Consider the following 22,055-nt stretch of genomic DNA (forward strand, 5'->3'; position numbering starts at 1 on the left):
TACTTCTGCCTGATGATCATGCTGACAAAAAATACAAAACATTATGGTTTTTTGTGTGTGTGTGTGTGCGCGTGTGCTCTGAGCTGCTTTATATAGTTTTGGAGGTCATGCTCTTGTTGCTAGGGGCGCTGTCTCTGTGTGAGTTCTGGTTTGATCAGGACAACACGCTGCTTAGTCACGAGTGGAGGAGGAAGGGACAGGAGGAGGAGGGGCAACAGGGGGTGGAGCAGGGGCAAAAAGGACAGGAGGAACGACAACAGAGGGTGGAGCAGGGGCAACAGGAAGAGGATGAGGGGCAACAGGGGTGGGAAAAGGAGCAACAGGGGTAAAGTAGGGGCAACAGGGGGTAAAAGGGGGAGAGGACGACAGATTAAAGGCAGAAGAGGTGGGGCAGTAGAGGACAGAGGTAGTGGTAATGAGGAAGAGGGGCAGAAAACAGGCAGGGGCACCAAGGGATGGGGGGGGCAACAGTGATCCACCAGCTCCATCCGTCTCACCGCATGCAGGAATGGTGGGGGGGGGGGGGGGGCACAGGTCTCTGTGTGCGAGGTTATCAGCACCAAAGCCCTTTAATCCCCTGCCCCTATTACCTGCCCTGACACATCTGTAATGCCATCCTCTCTCCTTTCCATCCCATCCCCTCTCTTCTCATTAGCCTCCCCCCGACAGCCTCAGCCAAACCCCCCCCCAGCATTCCCCCCCCCAGCATCCCTCACAACCACATCCACCCGACACACACACACAGAATTCACCTGGGACACAGGAGTGTCCTGGCTGGGCGAGAAATGACCTCCCAGTGCAACCCAGGAAATTTATCACTGTCCGAAAAGAAATCGGTTGCAGTTGTAGGTTGTGCGCACATGAATATTGTGCAATCAGGTATTGGATCCTCAGCGCCAGCGGAGTCACCTCCTGCAAGACATCATTTTTAAAATAAAATGTGACAGAGCCAAGCATGCAATATGAGCCAGCAGCTATAGCCAGGCCAGCGTTCCCGCTGTAGGTCTTTTTCGCATAGCAGAAGGGGGTTGGCTGGGCTGTTCAGGAGCAGGGAGTGTGAAATGTCATGACAGGGTATCCTGGTTCTGTAGCTGTGTCTGTGTGCTGTGGTGGTGTGTATTCTGAGAGGTGTAATATGCTGCCCCCTGTTGGCCAGTCTGCAGACTGACCAGCACACTGATCTCTGTGGCATGCAGGCTAAGGGCTGAAGGATCCTGGGAAAGTGTCGGCTCTGCTCCTGTCGATATTGTTCCATTAGCCTCTGCTGTTCCCATTGGCTGCTTGTCTGTCTCAGAATTCATAAAAAGTCTGCATTCGATTTGCAGTGGAAACGTGACCAGTGTCATCCCTGGCTCTGGGCAAAGTATCGTCTACAGGGCTGATCTATATGTACTGATCAGGGCTGATCTATATGTACGGAGACATATGTGCTTAATGTAAGACATGCTATACACGCCTGCACACAAACACATACACACATGCAGATACACGTATATATGTGCATGCTGATATGATCACGCACATGCATACATTGGTATGCATGTATGCACACGTCCTCACATACTCACACACAAAAGCATGTACTAGCACACACAAACATAGATGTGCACATACACACACACTGACAACACTGATTACACATCCTCCAACTCAAACTGTGCCTCCCTCTCGAACTGCCTGACCGTCATGTCTGCGCTCCTTTCCTGACATCAGGCATTAAGAGCGGTGAGTCCATGTGATCTGAACACTGAAAACCTGCCCCACGTCCCAGTCCTTCTCTCACGCGCACATTAACACCTCTTTGCCAGTTGGCCCAAAATTATTGGCTTGTGGCAAATATCATGTAATGGGCTTTTTTAATTTGGGATGGACAGGGAGGCTGTTTCTTATTAAACGAGGGTCAAAGTACTGTATTCTAATGCAAACAGCTGTGTGGTACACTAAATGGGCTGCAGGACTCATTGAAGGACGTTGCTTTTTAGGGACAAAGTTCTGTAACATGCCAGGGTGGAACTCACCTTCAAATCTGAGTATTGAGTACAAGCGGCCATCACACTGAGAACCCTGGAGCTGCGTTGCACCTTGAGCGTACAGTATCCCTGCGAAAACTCTCAGAAAGTTAACTCCAGCTCTTCAGGAGTTAATGTCTGTCGTGCGGGAGGTAGGCACAATGCACGGCGAGGCTATTCACATCCATAGTGCTGCCAGAGTGAAGATTTCAATTTTTCAGTAACCTTGAGGAGTTTGCACAGTGAAGGCAGCCTCAGCGGGGTAATTCTCCGATGACACAGGGCAGCCTCCATCTGCTCTACCTCCCCGCTCTGTGACCATGGTCGCCAGCATTCCCAGCATGCTTGGCTGTGATTGAGAGCAGCTGGAGCCCCTGGCACTGGGGGACAGCCACTCTGAAGGTTTCCCAGCTGAAACAGATGTTCCCTGAAACATTATCACAGTCGGTTGCTGTACGGCTATCACTCACTGCATTCGGCTGATTGGATCTTTGGGGGTTCATGAACCCTGGGGAAAGTGTTTAGTTGGCCAAGCACCAAGCATGGGGTACAATGAATAAAGTGCCACCTACATGGCACATTTATAAAATGCATGGAATATCGCAGCAGACTCTCTTCTAGGGTGTTCTTGTCTCAGAGTATGCCCTGTTCTCCATGTGTGCTCCTTAGTGTTCTGGTGCTGTGCACATTCAGCATGTGAGAAAAGTAGAAGGTTTTAAAACATTGCATGTGTGGAAAAGCTAAGCAGAGACTGGCTATGATCATATAGCTGCTATGCTGAGCGAATGTGATCAATTCTGTTGCGCTGCACCTTAGCTTTTAATCACTGCTGGCGTATTGCATTGGGGTGCTTTTTTCCCCAGCCACTGTACCGCTCTCTCTGTGACTTTGATTATACTTGAATCCAGGTGTGGTCAATGCAGCACTTACGGCGCGGTCATTCATCTAGCTGCATTTGCACTGCTCAGGTGTGCTGGTAGAGAGCGCCTCCTGCTGGCCACCGGCTGGTCCTCAGGCCATAGATCAGCACGGTCAGCTAATGACATCCTCAGGCTGTTCACTTCCTCTCTTTCTCCTTACAAAAACACATGTGGAATTGATGAGGCCTAGAGAGACTCGCAGTAATCAAAGCCGGAGTGAAAACCAAAAGAATAATTTGTCCCCTTCCAGACTGTGGGAGTGTTTTTTCCAGAGATGAAAAGTTAACGAAGGACTCGCTGTGCTCTCCAGACTTATTGATGAGGGCTGCAGTTTCCACGGCGGCAGTGGTTGCTTTGCCAAAGGAACCAACCATCAGCGTTCTGCGGTCAGATCGATGAGAACGGTCAGCGGGGGGCGGGGGTTGTCCCTGAGAGAGCTCCAGATGGCCAGTAGACAAGTCGTTTGGCCCGGGGGTCTGCAGACACTTTCTGCCCTTTGTTACTGACCCTGGATCAGAATCAATATTGTGCACTAAATGGTTTGGGGTGTGATTGGGAGCTGGCAGGTGAATCTCAGGTCTTATTGTTAGGGGCAGAAAGTTACCTGGCATTCGACCCCCCGACAGTGAGGCGGGTGCTGAGACTCGTTGATCTGCAAAGGTAGCGCCCTTCAATGGAGACAGACAGAAAGCAGGAAGCAAATGGGCTCCACCGAGCTGTGCTCAGCCCTGGTCAATATCAGTGGCCATGAACATGAGAGGTCACACACTATGCGAGTGGAGGTCTCTACAGCCTGCCCTCTTTTCTTTTAACCACGGGATTTCAAACGAGTAGCTGTTGGTGCAGCACTTTTGTGTGGGGTACCCTGGTGGAAGGATGAACTCATTACAGTCATCACTCCAGATGTGTCCCAACCTTAAGTGTTACTATCAAACAAGAAAGCATTTATCATTTCTAATTCACATGGATCATTTATTCAGTTGCTGGAAGGTCATCACACGAGTGGCGTGCTGGTCACATGCGAAACCGCATTACTCTCTTGCATGTTAGTGTTGCTGTGCTACACATCCGAATCCCTGCAAATTTCTTCCTCTTCTGCAAGGGACGAGGAGCAAGCCATGATGCTTCAGAACCGTGAGGCAGACTGCTGACATTGACACATCTTTTACTTAACCTTTACTCATCCGGGCGACTTATAATTACAAATTATCTTGTTCAAATATGACTGGAGCCAATATGCATACTCAGTAAGAAAAAGATAAGCCTCAGGCAGTGAAGATAAATGCAAATTAATGCATAGAGTGTACAGACACAATGATAAAGCTAAAGCCTCACAGATGGAGCACAGGGGAATCAAAGAGTCAAGTGACAATTATTATAGCAAATAATTATAGCATACAATTATTATATGTATTATCATAGCATGCAATTAGCAACTATAAATGATGGTTAATAGGTCATCAGCTTTGGCAGTCAATACACATGAGTAAGGAATGAGGCATGCACACACACACACACACACACACACACACACACACACGCATGCACGCACATGCACACGGACACATACACACTAGGGATGGTAAGATTCACTGATTCGCATCGGTGCACCAGCATAAAAGTTCACGATGGAATTGCCCCGATTAAAAAAGTGTGCACCAGATACAATTTGGGATGAACTCGGGATGCATCGTTTCTAACATCTTTGAATCGGTAAAATCCAATTTATTTATATATAATTATTAGTAGAGGCCCTATGCCTTTATTATTTATAAATGTGACCAATAATTTTATATTTTATATTGATTCCTCCTTTCTAAACTGTTTCTCAAGCGCTCTCTCTCTCATCTCCACTGCTGTCAGTGGCCAATTCTCGTCAAGTCTCTCGGCCAAGTCTTGCGCGAGTTGGAGGCGTGTCCGAGAGAGTCACAGATTATCATGGAGGAGGAAGAGAGAAACAAATATGTAAAGTAAAAATGGCATTTTTTTACTTAATTTATGATTTGGTGTCTGCTTAAGAAGAACCAAAGAAATAAAATCAAACTATCTGTACCATACTGAATTGCATAGCATCATATTCTTTTGCATCGCATCGTAACGCGTTGAATCGCACGCACACATACACATGCGCACACACACATGCACGCACACACACACACACACGCACTCACACACACTCACACACTCGCACACACTCACACACACACACACACACTCAGACAGAGACACACATACACACACACGCTACAGATTAAGAAAGTGCGCAAGTCTGTTAAGTGCTCTCCCTGCAGGATTATGTTCATTCAGACACAGTTCAAATACGACATGTGCTCTCAGAGCCATGTAATTAAAAATGCCTCTTTGATGAGCAAACTTCCTGCTGCTCTCCTGCGGCTCCCGACACAGGGCTCAGGGTGGCTTCGGAAAGAGACGTTACGCTGACTCCTCAGCAGAGGGGCATTGACTTGGAGCTTGGAGCTCCCAATTTACTCTGTTCGGCTGTTGCCTGTGTGCACTGAGGGTGATTATCCTTTTTTATCAAACCGATCGATCCAGCCCAGATTGGATTTCCACCCCAGAAAGACAGTAATGGGACTTAAACAAGTCTACTTTGCAATCCTGGGCCAGCAAAGTTTTACCCCAGAGACAGCGGTATCGTCCCATCTTTGGGACCTGGGGTTTCAGTGGATCGACCCAGAGGGCAGATGGACCCTTCAGTCATTCACAGATGACATGATTTCAGAGCTTTATTTAATTTAGTTTCCTTCACAGTGCAAGCAGGATTCACACCTGGTTAAAACCAATTTAATAAAAAAAATGTCTCCTCACTGCTCTGTACAACATGCTGAGGAGACGAGCCAATCCAAAGGGAAGAGGAGAGAGAAGAGGAGGCACAGAAGATCTTGAGATGACCGCAGAGTCAGAGACAGAGTCAGAGTCAGAGTTATCACAAGTGAGACTTGGAGCCTGGCATTTCTTCCTGTTTGGGTTATGGCATTCCAGGTGGTACTTAAGTTACCCTCCAGAATCCGATCAGATATCCAGGGCTGGAACTGCGCTCAGGGTGCAGGGAGGGGTGGAACTTTTAGTTTGAAGTGAACAGAACGTGGGATTTTTTCACTGCAGAAAGAGAATTTTTGAGTCCTGGTTCAAGGAAGAGTCCTCTCTAAAGCGCAGAGGGGTTATGCGGTTATTACTGATGCTGGGACTTCCACGCATTATGTAAATGCGAGCGTATTGAAGAAGGGAGGGACCTGATCTGATTTTGCTCCTCCATGTCTCCGCCGCGCTCAGTCAGCAGGCCCTTAACTCGAGACGACGCCTCTCAAGGTCGAAGCCAATCTGCCAGCTCTTATGAAGTATCGATTTTCAATCTAACGCGCTGTCGTTTCTCCCTCTCTCCCTCTCTTCCTCTCATTCCACTAAACCCCTTGTTTTCTGTCTCCGTACGGATCTCTCTCCTGGACTTACCCTCAGCGACGCAGCCTTGAGTTGCTTTCCTAGCTTCCAGAGCCTTCTCTTTCACTGTCACTGTGGTTTTAGAAGAAGGTGACACTGCTTGCTGTGGCTGTGTGTCTGATCTCACTGGTACTGACTGTGGAGACCCAACACATATATCCACTCACCGCTACAGCTTTCTAATTTTAATTCATCGGCATGAGCAGTATAATCTAGTTATCATTATTAACGTTGTGTGTAACAGGCTATGCAGCATGTAGTATTAAATGAATCTGGATGACAGTGCACTATGGCATCACTCAACATGTGTGTACTGTAACATCGCTCAGGTTGTATGCACTATGATATCATTCCAAATGTGTGTACTACGACATCATTCAGGATATGTGTACTGTAACATCACTCGGGCTGTGTGCACTATGACATCACTCAGAATGTGTGTACTGTAACATCACTCGGGCTGTGTGCACTATGACATCACTCAGAATGTGTGTACTGTCCTCTGTATGAAACAGGATGAGGCTCCCATCACAGTGCTCCTGCTGATTAGGGCAGTGCAGTTAAAAGACACTATCTGGTATTGGTGGAGCTACTGGGATGATCATTTGGGAAAAAGATGCTATGATGGAGGCTTTGATGAAGCTTCTGGGATGCCAGATAACCTTGATTAAGAAGTTCCTCTCTCTCTCTCTCTCTCTCTCTCTCTCTCTCTCTCTCTTTCTATTTCTCTCATTGCCCTATGACTCCATCATTTTCCACTGTCTTCTCCTTCCTTTAACCAATCCCTCAATCCCTCTCTCTGTCACTCTCTCTCTCACACACACCCTCTCCAGCCAGTGTTCTATAAGGGCGTGGCAGGCTCCCAGGTGACCCTGTCCAGCCTGGTGAACCAGCCGCGGGCAATGCTGGAGGAGAAAGCGCGCCACCTGTTGACGGAGCCGGAGAGGCAGACCCTGAGCTACTACCTGAAGGAGTACCGCGATGGCAACATCGGCGTGGAGCCGCTGATCATGGCGCTGTTCGAGCTGCTCAACACTCACGCCAAGGTGGGCGGAGCCCTGTGGCGGCTCGTGGTGGGTGGGGCCCTGTGTCAGCTCGCCGTGGGCGGAGCCCTGCGTCGTTCTGCGGTGGGCGGAGCCCTGCGTCAGCTAGCAGTGGGCAGGGGGGCATGGGCCCCACAGGCTGCTTCTTCTATGAGAGAAATTTCCCAGTGAGAGCGCTCTGTGGAGCTGTGTGTTTGTAGGCCTTACATTGTAGGCAGTGTGGGCCCTCCGCTAAGTGTTTGACCCTATGCATTCTGCTCTGTTTGGGGTTGTTTTGGGCATCGCTCAGTTTTAGGAAGAATACTCAGGGATCTATAGTAGCTATCCACACATGCATCATTCACACATCTACCATATATAATTCTGTTCAGAATGCATTTGTCTAATGGAAAGTGCCATCAGGAGACCTGACCATGACATGAAGATAGCCTTTTTTATATGAGGTAAAATAATTTTCGCTTGCTGAAAAGAAAAAAAGTGTTTATTTCAATGCTCTTTCAAAAGCAATTGTGTCGGCATCTGTACAGAGACGTCCTGAACTGTATGCACATCAAAACCAAAAAATATGTCAGAGGGGCATTCTGTTGCTTTGTGATGTCAAAGATTATCAGTTGAATGCCAGGCGAAAAAATGCTCAAAGCCTTGAAAGCTGGATAAAATTGTTGTGTCTTTTATTATCACCTTGCAACTATTATTCATCACACCACATGAACCACATCAACTACATGAATACTATCGAATGAACCCAAAATAACTTTAGATCACAACAATATGGTGATGGCTGGCGAAGCAAAAATTTAGCCAGACTTTTAAAATCCAATTTTAAGTTTACTAATGCAACAAAGTACATATTCAAAGCAACAAAGCTTGTGTACATGGCAAAATAAGCAGAAAGTTTCCACACAGTTTCTGTGTGGAAACTGTTCAGCATTGTATAGCAATCCATCCATAGTGATACACAGTCTTTTTTACAGTACCTGTAGGTATGATGTCCTTCATGGAGACTGTGGGAATTGAAACCCCCACTGAGGCGCGGAGGTAGTGCCATGTAGTGCGTGTTTTTGGGGGAGGTTCCCCCGTCAGTAACCCCTCCATCTCCCCCGCCCCCAGTTCTCCCTGCTGTCAGAGGTGCGGGGTCTGGTGGCCCCGCAGGACCTGGAGGCGTTTGATGGGCTGATCCTGCAGCACGAGATCGAGGCGCTGAAGGTTCGGCAGGGAGGGCCAGGCGCACTGAACCCCGATACCTTCTCCATGATCTCCTTCCCCGACACCCTCTCCTCCGCCGCCAGCTTCCTCACCTCTAGCACCCTCGGCACGCAGGTACCTGACCCACACGGTCGCTGAGGGAGCTGTGTGTCTGTCTATCTCTGTCTGTGTGTCAGTCTCTGTCCATCTGTATGCCTGTCTGTCTGTCTCTCTGTATGTATGTCAGTGTCGCTCTGTCTCACCGTCTCTGTCTGTCTGTCTCTCTGTGTATGTCAGTGTCACTCGGTCTCACAATCTCTGTCTGTCTGTCTCTCTGGATATCTCTCTCTCTGTCTGTCTCTCTGTCTCTCTCTCTATGCCTCACCGTCTGACAGCCTGTTTGCCTGTGTCTGCCTGTCTGTCCGTATCTCTGTCTGTATGTCTTTGTCCTCCTGTCTTTATGTATGTCCAGCTGTCTGTCTGTCTGTCTGTCCACATCTCTGTCTGTATGTCTGTGTATCTCTGTCTCTACATCTTTGTCTGTCTCCCTCTCTGTCTGTCTGTCCATATGTGTCTCTGTCTCTCCACCTCTGTGGCTGTCTCTCTGTCTGTATGTCTCCTTCTTTGGGGCTCAGCAGATATTTGCCATGTCTGTGTAAGCGTGCCTGTGAAGCTGTGTGTCTGCTACAGTGCTGTGTTGTGTTCATTTGTGGCCCATTAGCTGCGTGATGCCAGCTGTGTGTTTATCCCTGTGGGTCAGACTGCCAGTCTCTGGGGCAGTCTACGCATCCCTGTGGGTCAGACTGCCAGTCTCTGGGGCAGTCTGCACATCCCTGGGGGTCAGACTGCCAGTTGCTGGGCTGGGTGGGTGTCTGTAGTCCCTGTGATCCTGCCTGAATGAAAACTAAGCATCCCTGTTGCCATGAGACAGGGTTATGCCACACCACAGTGTGGACGCTTCCAGAACACACATTTCCAGCCACTGTAGAGAGACAGGAGCACAGTGCTCTGGGCACAGTTCCCAATGGGCATTGATTGGTATTGGTAATGTGATGGATGGAAGTAGAGAACATATCTGTTTTACTGCCCCCCCTCCCCCAGGAGCTGTGGTTGATAGACATGATGGAGGTAGGAACCCCCCCACCCTTAGAGAATGCATTTGCTGTGGCCCTGATTCCTCAGCTGCCCCTGGGGGTGTGGCATGACTTGTGGGGTGCGCGTGAGGGCGGGTTTCGTGTGCACTTGCAAATGTGTGTATGTGTGTGTGTGTATGTGTGTGCATGTGCATGTGCATGTACTTGTGTGTGTGTGTGTGTGCGCGTGTCCATGCATGAATATATGTGATGTGTATATGTATGTGTGTATGTGTATCTGTGTGTGTGTGTGTGCGCGTGTGCATGCATGAGTGTATGTGATGTGTATATGTATCTGTATCTGTGTGTGTGTGTGTGTGTGTGTGTGTGTGTGTGTGTGTGTATGCGTGTTCATGTGCATGTGCATGTACTTGTGTGTGTGTGTGTGTGTGTGTGTGTGTGTATGCATGCATGAGTGTATGTGATGTGTATACATATATATATGTGTGTGTGTATCTGTGTGTGTGCACCTACATGCATGCCCTACTCTGTTATTTTCCCTTTGCCTTTCAGCCATGTCATTAACTGTCTGCAGGGCAGAGATTATTGAATGCTGCTGTTTCACTGAAGCTAATAGCAGCTCAATAAGAGCCCATTGCACCTCCTGCTATTCAAACACCCCTGCTGCTTCAACACCCCTGCCTACTAAGTTAATATCCCTACTGTGACTAGGGCTCTCACTGCTACGCTAACATTTCCCTCTGTAACAAACATGTCCAGCTGCCTCAGTTAGCAGAGGAATGGACCAGAGCCCAGACCCTAAACACCGCGGTTCCCTGCAGTGTCTGAGATTCTGGATGACACCTGGTCCAGTGCATGTCCTGCCAGCAGGGGTGTGCCCTGGCCCGCTGCCGGCGTCTGAGTGTTCCAGACCAACCCCACCGTGTCAGGGCGAGACTGGGCAGCTTGTGCCAATCACAGTGTCATGCTCTGTTGCTGATTTAACAGCCAAGGTCTGCATCCCCCATTACCTTTGTGACAAAGAGCAGCGTGAACCAAAATGTAGAGATGAGTCAGAACACAGGAGATCAGGTTCAAAAAATAAAATTGCCTTTAATAAAGACAGAGAAAAGTCAAACAGGCTTGGGTAAGATCTCGCGCACGCACGCACGCACGCACGCACGCACGCACGCACGCACGCACGCACGCACGCACGCACGCACGCACGCAGTTGGCCAACTCAAGCCTGAGCAAAGGCATAAACAAAGGGCGGGGCTTAAATAACAGAGAACGCAGGTGTAAGCAGTAAACTAATCAACCCAGGTGAAACATATTAACTAAATGAGACCTAGAGAACACAGGTAGTTATGTGGCCATCTGGTGGCCAACCTGGGAAACAGCAGCTGCATTCCTGGCAGCCGTGGCAGTGAAATAGATCCTGAGAGTGAAGCACAGCAGCAGTAAAACACCCTTAATGCCTCCGCTGAGGTTTACTGTGAGCCTGAGGTGAGGGGCAGTGAGCGGTCTGTGGTGCCTGTGCAGCGGAGCTGAAGTGAAGAGCTTGTGTGAGTCCTGAGTAAAAGCCTTGGTAGCAGGTAGCAGGTAGCCGAGTGGTTGTAGCGGCTACGTCGCTCCCCCGAGACTGGGTTAAGTAGCGTTGTTGCCGACAGGCTAGGGGCAATTTGCCTTTAGCTCAACTGGCAATGACGCTGGCCGTAAGGGGTTGGCGGTGAGCAGTGAGAACCTCGGTTTGAAAGTCGCTTGCTCGCCAACCCACGTAATCGCATTAAACACAACGCAAGATCCCACCCGTTACACCTGCCTTTATCTTGAACACCACTGTGTGTGTGTGTGTGTGTGTGTGTGTGTGTGTGTGTGTGTGTCTGTGGGAATTCTTTTCTTATGTGTGTGCATGTTTTTAGTTTTTGTGCTGGAAGTCACTCTGGATAAGAGCATCTGCTAAATTAATGTAATGTAATGTAGTTTTAGTTGTTACAGTTACATTACAACTTCCATTTGAATGAAAATCAATAGATACACGGGCAGCCGTCTGAGAGCCTCTTTTCGCTGTCCTTCTATCTCTCTGTCCCTCTCTCTCTCTCTCTCTCTCTCTCTCTCTCTCTCTCTCTCTCTCTCTCTCAGAATGATAGCACATTGGATGGCAGTATTGATGGGCCACACGAGAATCTGGATGCCCTGCCTGATGTCTCCCTGGTGAGCCTGACTCCTCCATCCAGGGGATGGGATAGAGCATGTGGGGGTTACAGCATGAGGTGGAGGGAGGGGCTGTACTCAGGGCCACGGCAGAAAAGCAGTGTTTAGGGGTGTGTGTGTGTGTGGGGGGGGGGGACAACAGAAGCGTCAATGGTGACCAGGAAAAAAAATCTCTCGCAATGGAAGATGTCAGACGTCTTTAGCAGTGCTGCTACAACAAAAGGTACTTCTGCTGTGAAGTGTTGCATCTGGTCCCGCTGCCGGTTCAGTGAAGGTCGCTCCTCTCTAAAGGAGGGGAGGAGTGGAGGACGGCAGCTCCCGGCAGTAAACCCTAACTGAGGGATCTGTGCCTCACTGTGGCAGCGCTTACAGTCCTCTTCAGCATGCATGGTGTTCCGCAAAAACACTCCCCTTCAAGCCTGTGTGTTGTGAGAATGTCAGTAGTTCATGTTCCAGCCAGCTAGTCAGCTAATTAACTGATGAACAGGCAAGTTCCTGTTATGTGCCATCACCTATGCACAAGGGAAACATCCTAGAGTGTACTTACATACATGAGCGCAAATGATAGAAGACAATATCTCCAAATATGATTGGTCCCAGACACAGAGATGTCCTTAGGAAAAACTTCCTGAAAAGTTTCATACTTTAGTTAAGATGCAAGTAGAAAAGTTTGTCCAATGGTCATCAAAGATGGGCTCTGACCAAATTTCCCTGTTATTAAAATTAATATCAGAGGTTTGTGCATACAGTAAAACAAATAGGGGAAATAGAGACTTTGCCATGTTGTTGCGAGACAATGCTGATTCCACATGTTTTAAAGTTCTACGGCCTCTCTTGTAACTGGATGTCAGCATGTCATTGTTGTAACTTGTTACATAGCATTATTACAAAGTTCCATAGAGTTTAACATTTATGCAATTAGTGCCATTAATGGAAATAAACAGGAACGTATGGCTTAGATTATCGTCTCCCAGCACATTGTTTCGGCTTTAGTTTTGAACATGATGGATTTCAATGAACTCAATTATATCATGTGTCTTTTCACAATAAAACAGGTATATAGTCAAGATGTTCCCCACACAGGAAAACACTGAAAACTGTATCCACTCTTTTCAGATGTTACTGTCCAAATGTCCACCCAAGTTTGACATGTACAGTGCTGGCCAAAAGTATTGGCACCCCTGCAATTCTGTCAGATAATGCTCAATTTCTCCCAGAAAATGATTGCAATTACAAATGTTTTGGTAGTAATATCTTCATTTATTTTGCTTGCAATAAAAAAACACAAAAGAGAAAGAAAAAAAAGTCAAATCAAGTATCAATTTACACAAAACTCCAAAAATGGGCCGGACAAAAGTATTGGCACCCTTTGAAAAATCATGTGATGCTTCTCTAATTTGTGTAATTAACAGCACCTGTTACTTACCTGTGACACATAACAGGTGGTGGCAATCACTAAATCACACTTGCAGCCAGTTAAAATGGATTAAAGTTGACTCAACCTCTGTCCTGTGTCCTTGTGTGTACCACATTGAGTATGGAGAAAAGAAAGAAGACCAAAGAACTGTCTGAGGACTTGAGAAGCAAAATTGTGAGGAAGCATGGGCAATCTCAAGGCTACAAGTCCATCTCCAAAGACCTGAATGTTCCTGTGTCTACCGTGCGCAGTGTCATCAATAGGTTTAAAGCCCATGGCACTGTGGCTAACCTCCCTAGATGTGGACGGAAAAGAAAAATTGACGAGAGATTTCAACGAAAGATTGTGCGGATGGTGGATAAAGAACCTCGACTAACATCCAGACAAGTTCAAGCTGTCCTGCAGTCCGAGGGTACAACAGTGTCAACCCGTACTATCCGTCGGTGTCTGAATGAAAAGGGACTCTATGGTAGGATACCCAGGAAGACTCCACTTCTGACCCAGAGACATAAAAAAGCCAGGCTGGAGTTTGCTAAAACTTACCTGAGAAAGCCAAAAACATTTTGGAAGAATGTTCTCTGGTCAGATGAGACAAAAGTAGAGCTTTTTGGGAAAAGGCATCAACATAGAGTTTACAGGAAAAAAAACGAGGCCTTCAAAGAAAAGAACACGGTCCCCACAGTCAAACATGGCGGAGGTTCCCTGATGTTTTGGGGTTGCTTTGCTGCCTCTGGCACTGGACTGCTTGACCGTGTGCATGGCATTATGAAGTCTGAAGACTACCAACAAATTTTGCAGCGTAATGTAGGGCCCAGTGTGAGAAAGCTGGGTCTCCCTCAGAGGTCATGGGTCTTCCAGCAGGACAATGACCCAAAGCACACTTCAAAAAGCACTAGAAAATGGTTTGAGGGAAAGCACTGGAGACTTCTAAAGTGGCCAGCAATGAGTCCAGACCTGAATCCCATAGAACACTTGTGGAGAGATCTGAAAATGGCAGTTTGGAGAAGGCACCCTTCAAATCTCAGGGAGCTGGAGCAGTTTGCCAAAGAAGAATGGTCTAAAATTCCAGCAGAGCATTGTAAGAAACTCATTGATGGATACCGGAAGCGGTTGTTCGCAGTTATTTTGTCCAAAGGTTGTGCTACCAAGTATTAGGCTGAGGGTGCCAATTCTTTTGTCCGGTCCATTTTTGGAGTTTTGTGTAAAATGATAATTGATTTAATTTTTTTTTCATTGTCTTTTGTGTTTTTTCATTGCAAGCAAAATAAATGAAGATATTACTACCAAAACATTTGTAATTGCAATCATTTTCTGGGAGAAATTGAGCATTATCTGACAGAATTGCAGGGGTGCCAATACTTTTGGCCAGCACTGTAGACAGTCCCTTCCTCCTCAGGTGCTGAACTGTGGTACTTGTTTGGTCATTGTTTTCTGTAATTCCCCAGCATAGAGTACTGTATGAAACACCGAGTCTCCATCAGCTGTTTTATCGCCTGTTATTAGGCCAATCCAAAGGTTTAAATGGGTTATAATTCTTGTGAGTCAGACTTGGCTGCATGCTATAACAATGCAAAATGAAATCAGACCCAATACACTCGACCCCCTGAAGGTACTTCACAATGCGGCCTTTCAGTTCAATGTATGAGTGTGCCAGCTCCATGGAGGTAGCTGATTGGTCCTCTCTCACGCTAACGCTTCTTACAGACCTGTTTCCAGCTGCAGATCAGAGATCAGGGTGGGCCAAGAAATGGGGGAGGCGAGAGGGTGGAGAAGGAGGGATTGAGAGATTTGCTACAGAAGTGAAAGACAGTAGACAAATATGGGGGTATAGGAGAGTGAGACAGAGAGACAGAGAGAGAGAGAGAGAGAGAGAGTGAGAGAGAGAGGGAGAGAGAGAGGAGGGTTGAGAGGGAGAGAGAGAGAGAGAGAGAGAGAGAGAGAGTGACAGTTTTGCCAGCAGTCCTGTTAGGAAAGCTGCACAAATTTGTTGGCGCAATATGTCACCCACTGGCATAATCCGAGAGGGGGCCAGATAGAACCTGTAACATAAACCAAAATACATGGGTGTCATAAACTCTGTCACATAAATGTGTTTATTTTCTCTTTATTCTGTTTTTTTTTTTAAATATTTATTTGTTCATTTTTGTATAAACATGTAAGCAGTGGTTTCATATATTTCAAGTTTAAGAATATTTTTATTGTGCATTATTTAAAATATATGAGCACATTTTTACTGGTTATTGTTACAGATTTGGCTATATATTCAAAAATATCACACAAGTAAAATCATTTGAAATTGAAAATAGTGGCTGGGAGAGAGAGAGGCCACGGCTTTGCTTTGCACTGTGGGTGATCAAACTGTCCGTTACATCTCAGGTGAAATACGCAGCGTTCACCCGCACCCTCGTTATTCCCATTGGAATGGTATGGAACCACAGCGGGGGGGCTGAGTGCTGAATAAAGATGAGGAGACGGGACGTGGGGGGACCCTAATAAATGCGTACCCCCAATGTGCTTCTGCTTCCAGGATGAGGCGCAGTGCACCTCCGACTCGCCCCCCTCCTTCAAACCCCCGCCCCCGCCGGGGCCGTCGAGGCGTCCCAACCAGCAGGATCATCCCGTGCGGCCCTCCTCTGGGACGTCCCAGTCTGGGGCATTTTTCTCCGCCGCCTCTCAGGACAGCAGCCACGCCCACCTGGCCTCGGCCTCACCCACACAGGAAGCGACGGAGCCCCAGCTACCCCACACGAACCAGCAGCCTGCCGCTCCCGTCCGCCACACCCCGTCCCCAAGCCAGGCGAACCCCGCCCCCCCATCACCCTCCCCTGCACCCCGCTCCCTGTCCCCCGCCGCTCCTGCCCCAACCGCTCCCTCTCCTCCGTCCCCCGCCCCCTCGCGCCCTTGCCCCCCCACCCCCTCAGCCCCCCCGCCGGCGTCACCCTCCGCCAGTCCCGAGAAGGCCCCCCCCTCCTCCCCCTCCCAGCACTTTGTGACGGTGGAGGTTCACAGGCCGGACGCTGAGGCAGACCCCAGTGAGGCGCGACCCACGCTCCAGGCCAGAGGTGAGGGCCGAGTGGAGGACACATGCTGTCAATCAACAGAGTATGTGCTCCCATCGCCATGGCGACCCATTGATTATATGTGATCAATCACATGCTTAGTGTTAGCTGTGTGTGACATGTAATTTCTAAAAGTATTGAAGTATTGACACACAGCTGTGGTAAAATAAACATTGACTGATATGTACAGTTGTTCCTACCACAGACATGTGGAATCCATTATGCAGTGTACGCTCATACATGTGTGTTTGTGTGTGTGTGTGTCTGTATGCATGCGTGTTTGTGTGTGTGTGTGTTTGTGTATGTCTGTGTGGGTGCACACGTGTGTGTGTGTGTTTTCAGGGGCCACACTATCCCAGCTGTCGGACAGTGGACAGACGCTGAGTGAGGACAGCGGGGTGGACATTGCGGAGGCGGGGGGGCTGAGCAAGGACAGCAGCCCCCGTCCCGGCAGGACACGCCCCCCACAGGAGTCACAGGGAGCAGAGGGGCCGGCACCAGAGGCATCTGCCAAACCGGTGAGAGAGAGGAGAGACCAGAGAGACCAGAGAGAGAGAGAGAGAGAGAGAGACCAGAGACCAGAGAGAGAGAGCAGAGACAAGAGAGACCAGAGACCAGAGAGAGAGAGAGCAGAGACCAGAGAGAGAGAGCAGAGACCAGAGAGACCAGAGAGAGAGGGAGAGAGCAGAGACCAGAGAGAGAGAGAGCAGAGACCAGAGAGACCAGAGAGGGGGAGAGAGAGAGAGAGCAGAGACCAGAGACCAGAGACCAGAGAGAAAGAGAGAGAGAGAGCAGAGACTAGATAGACCAGAGAGAAAGAGAGAGCAGAGACCGGAGCTACAGCCATGGTCAGGGCTCCTGCTTTTTCTGTGCTTTTCAGCATTTCAGTCTCTGTGTGTAAAAGATGTCTGCACTCTCGCTGCCTCTAGGATGTGCTCCTCTCTCTGCAGCGGGCACAGCCTCAGAGCGGGGTGCCCCTGTGTGTGAGAGAGGCTGTGGTACCTGGACTCAGGTACTGCCACTTCCTCAAGGGTCGTGCCGTGCTCAAAGGCCATGCAGAGGGAGAGGTGAAGGGGGAACATGCCATTTTGTTCCGTGTCTCCTAACCCCTTTCTCCTCCTCTCCCTCTCATCCCTTCCTCATCCCTCTCTCTGTCCCTCCTCTCTCTCTGTCTCTCTCCGGGTGTTTGCAACCCTGTAGGCTGGGTCATCAGAGCCCACTTCGACGCTGGTGCGGGTGGTAAAGAGTGCCAACACCTTGGGCATAGCCATCGAGGGCGGTGCCAACACCCGCCAGCCACTCCCGCGCATCGTCACCATACAGGTCAGTCCCGCAGGGGTCAGAGGTCAGAGATCAGAATGCCTCCCCTGGGCCCACACAGTCTCTCTGTCAATCAAACTGTATTTAAACACAGTGCTCTGCACCAAGGTGCGCTGCTCAGAAACTTGGCAAACGGCAGTAGATATGACAGGAAGGAGCGGGCAGTGGTGCTGCGTCTGAAGTCGCCTAAAGTGAGAACATTAGAAGTAATGAGATGTGTGGAAACGGAGTGTGTGGACACAGAATCGCTCTAATGGAACACCTCGCAGTTACATAGAGGAAGGTGTCATCTATACAATTTGCTCTTTTCCCTTAGGGCGACAGAATCACAAAAATATCTCACATGTGGTGAGGAAAAAGGTAATTCGGTGAGAAATTTTCCCTCTGTGCACTAATGGCAAGTATGGTAAAAGATAAGTTGCTTTTCGGGAGGTCGTAAAATTAAGCTAACTTTAAAAGAACTTACGTGACAACAGATGCACACAGCTGACAGTGTTATCAGTTACATAGGACACCTCTGCAGCACATCAACACCCACAGATATTAAAGCAAGAGCTTGGCTTCCCTGCAAGGAAGTGTGAATTTAATACAGAGAGCACTTATGATTCTCTGTCCCCTGAGTAGTGTATTTAGTTCTCTGGGGTGTTCAGAGAGAATCAAAACAACACAAATATTTAATTACCCAGTTCCTTTTTCTTGGAGCTGTGCACATGGTGGTAGCTAGATGGGTAGGTGAAATGGTAAAATGCAGGCTTCTCTTGTTCAAACTAGATTTACACTCACCTGTAATGTGCATTTTGAAGTCTTTATAACCATCTCTACTGTTCACGCTAAATTCACTCTCACCCTCTAGTATTCAGACTGAAGTCTCTGTAACCCACGCTTTGCCCTACACTCACACTCACCCTCTCCACCGCTCAGCTGAAAGTTGCGCGCACCGTTTTCACCGCCACCTGTCTGGTCGTGCAGTGACACACTCGGGGTCTGTGTGCCACGCCGAAGCGCTTTATGCAAACGATGTTCCTCTCCTCCCGGTCCTCGGGTCTCCCGATTGTGCTTTTGTTTTTTTTTAAATTTTTCCTTTTAACGGCGAAGCGGGGACTCTTCCCTTTCATCGCAGAGGCTGAAAGCCGCGCATCTGTTTCGCGGCGGAACAAAAAGGCCCCGCTGAATGGGGCGGCAATGCCGAGGACAGGAAGAGAAGAACAAGTGCTGAAATCAAAGCGAGGGACGGAGGGATGGAGGGCACAACAAACTGTTCTGTAATTAAGGGGGGGTGGGGGGCGGGGGCAGGGGGGGTGAGATTGAGCCGGCCCCGGCAGGCGGGCAGGAGAGGACTTTAATTTCCCCTCCATCAGAGAGATAGTTCATCAACGCTTTCACGGAGTCCCGGCGACAAAGCCGGCCGAAGATGAGATATGGCGGCCGCCTTTGTTTCTGCCCATCTGTTTGTTTTGCCGAGTCGATTTTTATGCGGAGCGTCCGTCCGGAGCCCGCGCCGATACCGCGAGCATTTCCATATCAATAACCACCTCTGACACCATACCCATAAATCCAAGCCAAATGAGCTCCTGGTTCAGACTGGCTGTGTAGAGACCCTGTGCGGGATGTCCCCATAGTTACAGAGGCAGTCTGAGGATCCTCCCCGCGTGGGCAGCTGTTTGGAGGAATACTGTCGTTATATTACGCTACATTTGCTTAGCAGAGTGACTTTCATCAACTCCAATATACATATTTTATGTATTTAAAGAAGTGGATAGTTACTGAGGCAATCTGGGTTCTGTGATTTGCCCAAGGGTACAACAGCAGTGCTCCATCTGGAAATTAAACTGGCAACATTTGTAGGCTAAACTTTTCACCGTGCCACTACACCGCACCACTGTCTTTCCCAGGCCTATTACACTTGGACCTCCCGGTCAGTAGAGGGCGATCATACAGTTTTTAACTGTAGGCATGTTAGCACCTTGATGGTGGCTGTGCATTAGTAAATTAGCTTTCAGGTTGTTTGTTAGCGCTTGATATAACCCCAAACTGCTGCTCATAGATTCATTACAGAACCTTCAGGACATTCACAACGGTAGTGTTAGACTGCCAGTTAGTTCTCATTTCAAAATGGCAGGTGAAGTAACAGCTAGATGTGGTGAATGCAGTTTGGTGGACTCAGTGGACATTGTTGTTCAGCATGTACCCACTCCTATCAGAGACCCGAGTCGTTTCATTTGTTTGCCTTGATTAACAAGCAGGTCAATCAGCCAAATAATCAGCACACATTTGCAGGTAATTTGCCTCCCTCTTAATCATGTATCGCTCCAGCATGATCTGGCTTTGTACACAGAGAGTGAGTAATGAAGAAATCTATGCGCACAGTCAGGTAATCAGTGTATATCTGCAAATCCTGCACAGTTTCATTATACAAAGGAAGAGAACGGCACCACAAGGCACAATTAAGAGAAAGAGAATTAGTGTCCGATACAGATCATTCTGAATAAACTGAGTGTTAATAGAAAATCAAAAAGGGAAACAGATGTGGAGAAACGAGTGGGTTGAAGGAAAGCTTTGTGCTTTCCTCTGGTTTGAGCTGATGAGGCACCACTGGCAAATTCAGAAAAACCCCATAAACCCCACTCTGGCCCTGCCAAGTGGCAGTAAATGTTACACCTCCCGTGACATCCCTCTAAATGTGCCGTGGCATTTTCAGACTGCAGTCTAATTCTGGCACTTACCAGCCCTCGGCAATCGATACAGCGAGATTGAGCTGAACTCCGTGTTGTGCTGCATTTAAGTGAAACCTAAGTGTGGAGGAGAGGAAGCTGAACGGCTCTTTTCAGCCCCTCCCTCCCACGCGGGCCAATCAGAGGGCAGACACGATATGGCAGGAACTGTCTGTGCCAAGCTGCTCTTCTGGGGAGGAATGAAGCTCTTGCAGCCAGAAGAGGATAAAACTTCACTAAAATCAAATAAAAATGAGCAGTGGCTTTTTGTTCCCCTGGCCAAAAAAAAGTTAAGTGACTTGAAATTAGCCCTTTGGACGCCACTCCAGAGTAAGTAATTTATGTGCTTTTTATTTATCTTTTCTTAAGCGTTAAAACAGCAGACTCCAGCTCAATTTTTTGACTTTTGGGCATCAGCCCGTGTCAGAAATCAGCTACTCTTCGGCTGCAGGTTCTGAGCATGCGCCTGATGGCCATCCCATCTCCCTCACCCACCCTGACATATGGCAGCATAATGGCTTACTGTGGCTGCTCGCTCAAGCTTAAAAAGCATTGTTCCTCTCTTTATCACTCTCTTTCGCTCTGTATTTTTCCTGTCCCCAGCTCTTCTTCAATCTTCTCCTGTCTCTCTTCTTTCTCTCTCCATCTTTTCCTCTCCCTCTATTCCCCATCTAGCTCCCTCTCTTTCTTTCTCTCTCTCTCCACTTCCTTTTCCATATCTCTGCCTCATCTTTTCACATCCCACCTTCCTTTCTTTCTCGTAACTTTCCCACCCCTTTTCTTACGTCTTCCTGTTGACCCCCTATCTCAATCTGTCCTTCTCTCCCTCACAGAGGGGAGGCTCCGCCCACAACTGCGGGCAGCTGAAGGTGGGTCAGGTGATCCTGGAGGTGAACGGCGTGTCGCTGAGAGGGCGTGAGCACCGAGATGCCGCGCGGCTCATCGCTGAGGCCTTTAAGACCAAAGAGAGGGACCACATCGACTTCCTGGTCACTGACTTCAACGTTGCCCTGTAGGGGGCGCCAGAGAGACATTCAGCAACGCATTTTTTCTACCGGGGGAATAGAGGGAGGAAACTGGGTTTCCTGAACAGTGAAATAAAGGGTCATCCAAGGTTCACGTGTGCAGTCAACTTGCACTCTCTCCTCCTCCTCCTCGTCCTCCTCATCTATCCTCACACTATGAGACAGACCGCGTCACATTCAAGGAGAGTACCAGAGATTAGGCAAGCCTTCCTGCGGTGCCCCCCTGCCCTCGCCCTTCCTACATAGCGGGGAACCCTGCCTAGCCATAGGAGGACTGGTAAGAGGCGTGGGCGTGTCTGTGAGGAGGCTGTTGTTGTAAGGAGGGACACACGACCCAGTGAGGTTGCGGAGAGGGAGTTGGAAACTGGAAGTGGATCTCTGGGTGCACTCAGAAGCCCAGCACAGTTCCTGAGGGGAACCCTGTGAACCCAACCCCCCGGCGACTGCTGGAACAGCTTCAGCAGCAGTAGCAGGGTGTCTCTCTGTCTCTTTCTCTGGGCTTGACAGTTCCTTTGTGTCACTCTGGTCTCCCACACAAGGAAACACAGCCGTTCCCGATCAGTCTGACCACACCCTAACACCTGGACACACATGGCCTGGATGAACACCATCACTTGACC

At 48.7% G+C, this 22,055-nt stretch overlaps 1 protein-coding gene across 1 annotated transcript in view; it reads left to right on the top strand.

Moving 5' to 3' along the window:
* The window catches only part of whrnb (whirlin b), a 66,798-nt gene extending 45,089 nt beyond the window's left edge, over positions 1 to 21,709 (top strand). The window contains exons 6-12 of the mRNA XM_036527414.1: positions 7,222 to 7,434; positions 8,542 to 8,751; positions 11,832 to 11,903; positions 15,848 to 16,382; positions 16,722 to 16,897; positions 17,580 to 17,702; positions 21,244 to 21,709. Of these exons, the coding sequence (XP_036383307.1) occupies positions 7,222 to 7,434; positions 8,542 to 8,751; positions 11,832 to 11,903; positions 15,848 to 16,382; positions 16,722 to 16,897; positions 17,580 to 17,702; positions 21,244 to 21,426 (1,512 nt within the window). The 3' untranslated portion in view covers positions 21,427 to 21,709. The remainder of the gene's footprint in view (positions 1 to 7,221; positions 7,435 to 8,541; positions 8,752 to 11,831; positions 11,904 to 15,847; positions 16,383 to 16,721; positions 16,898 to 17,579; positions 17,703 to 21,243) is intronic.
* The last annotated feature ends 346 nt before the right edge of the window (positions 21,710 to 22,055 follow it).

Source organism: Megalops cyprinoides, chromosome 4, assembly GCF_013368585.1.
Source record: "Megalops cyprinoides isolate fMegCyp1 chromosome 4, fMegCyp1.pri, whole genome shotgun sequence".
Lineage (NCBI taxonomy): Eukaryota > Metazoa > Chordata > Actinopteri > Elopiformes > Megalopidae > Megalops > Megalops cyprinoides.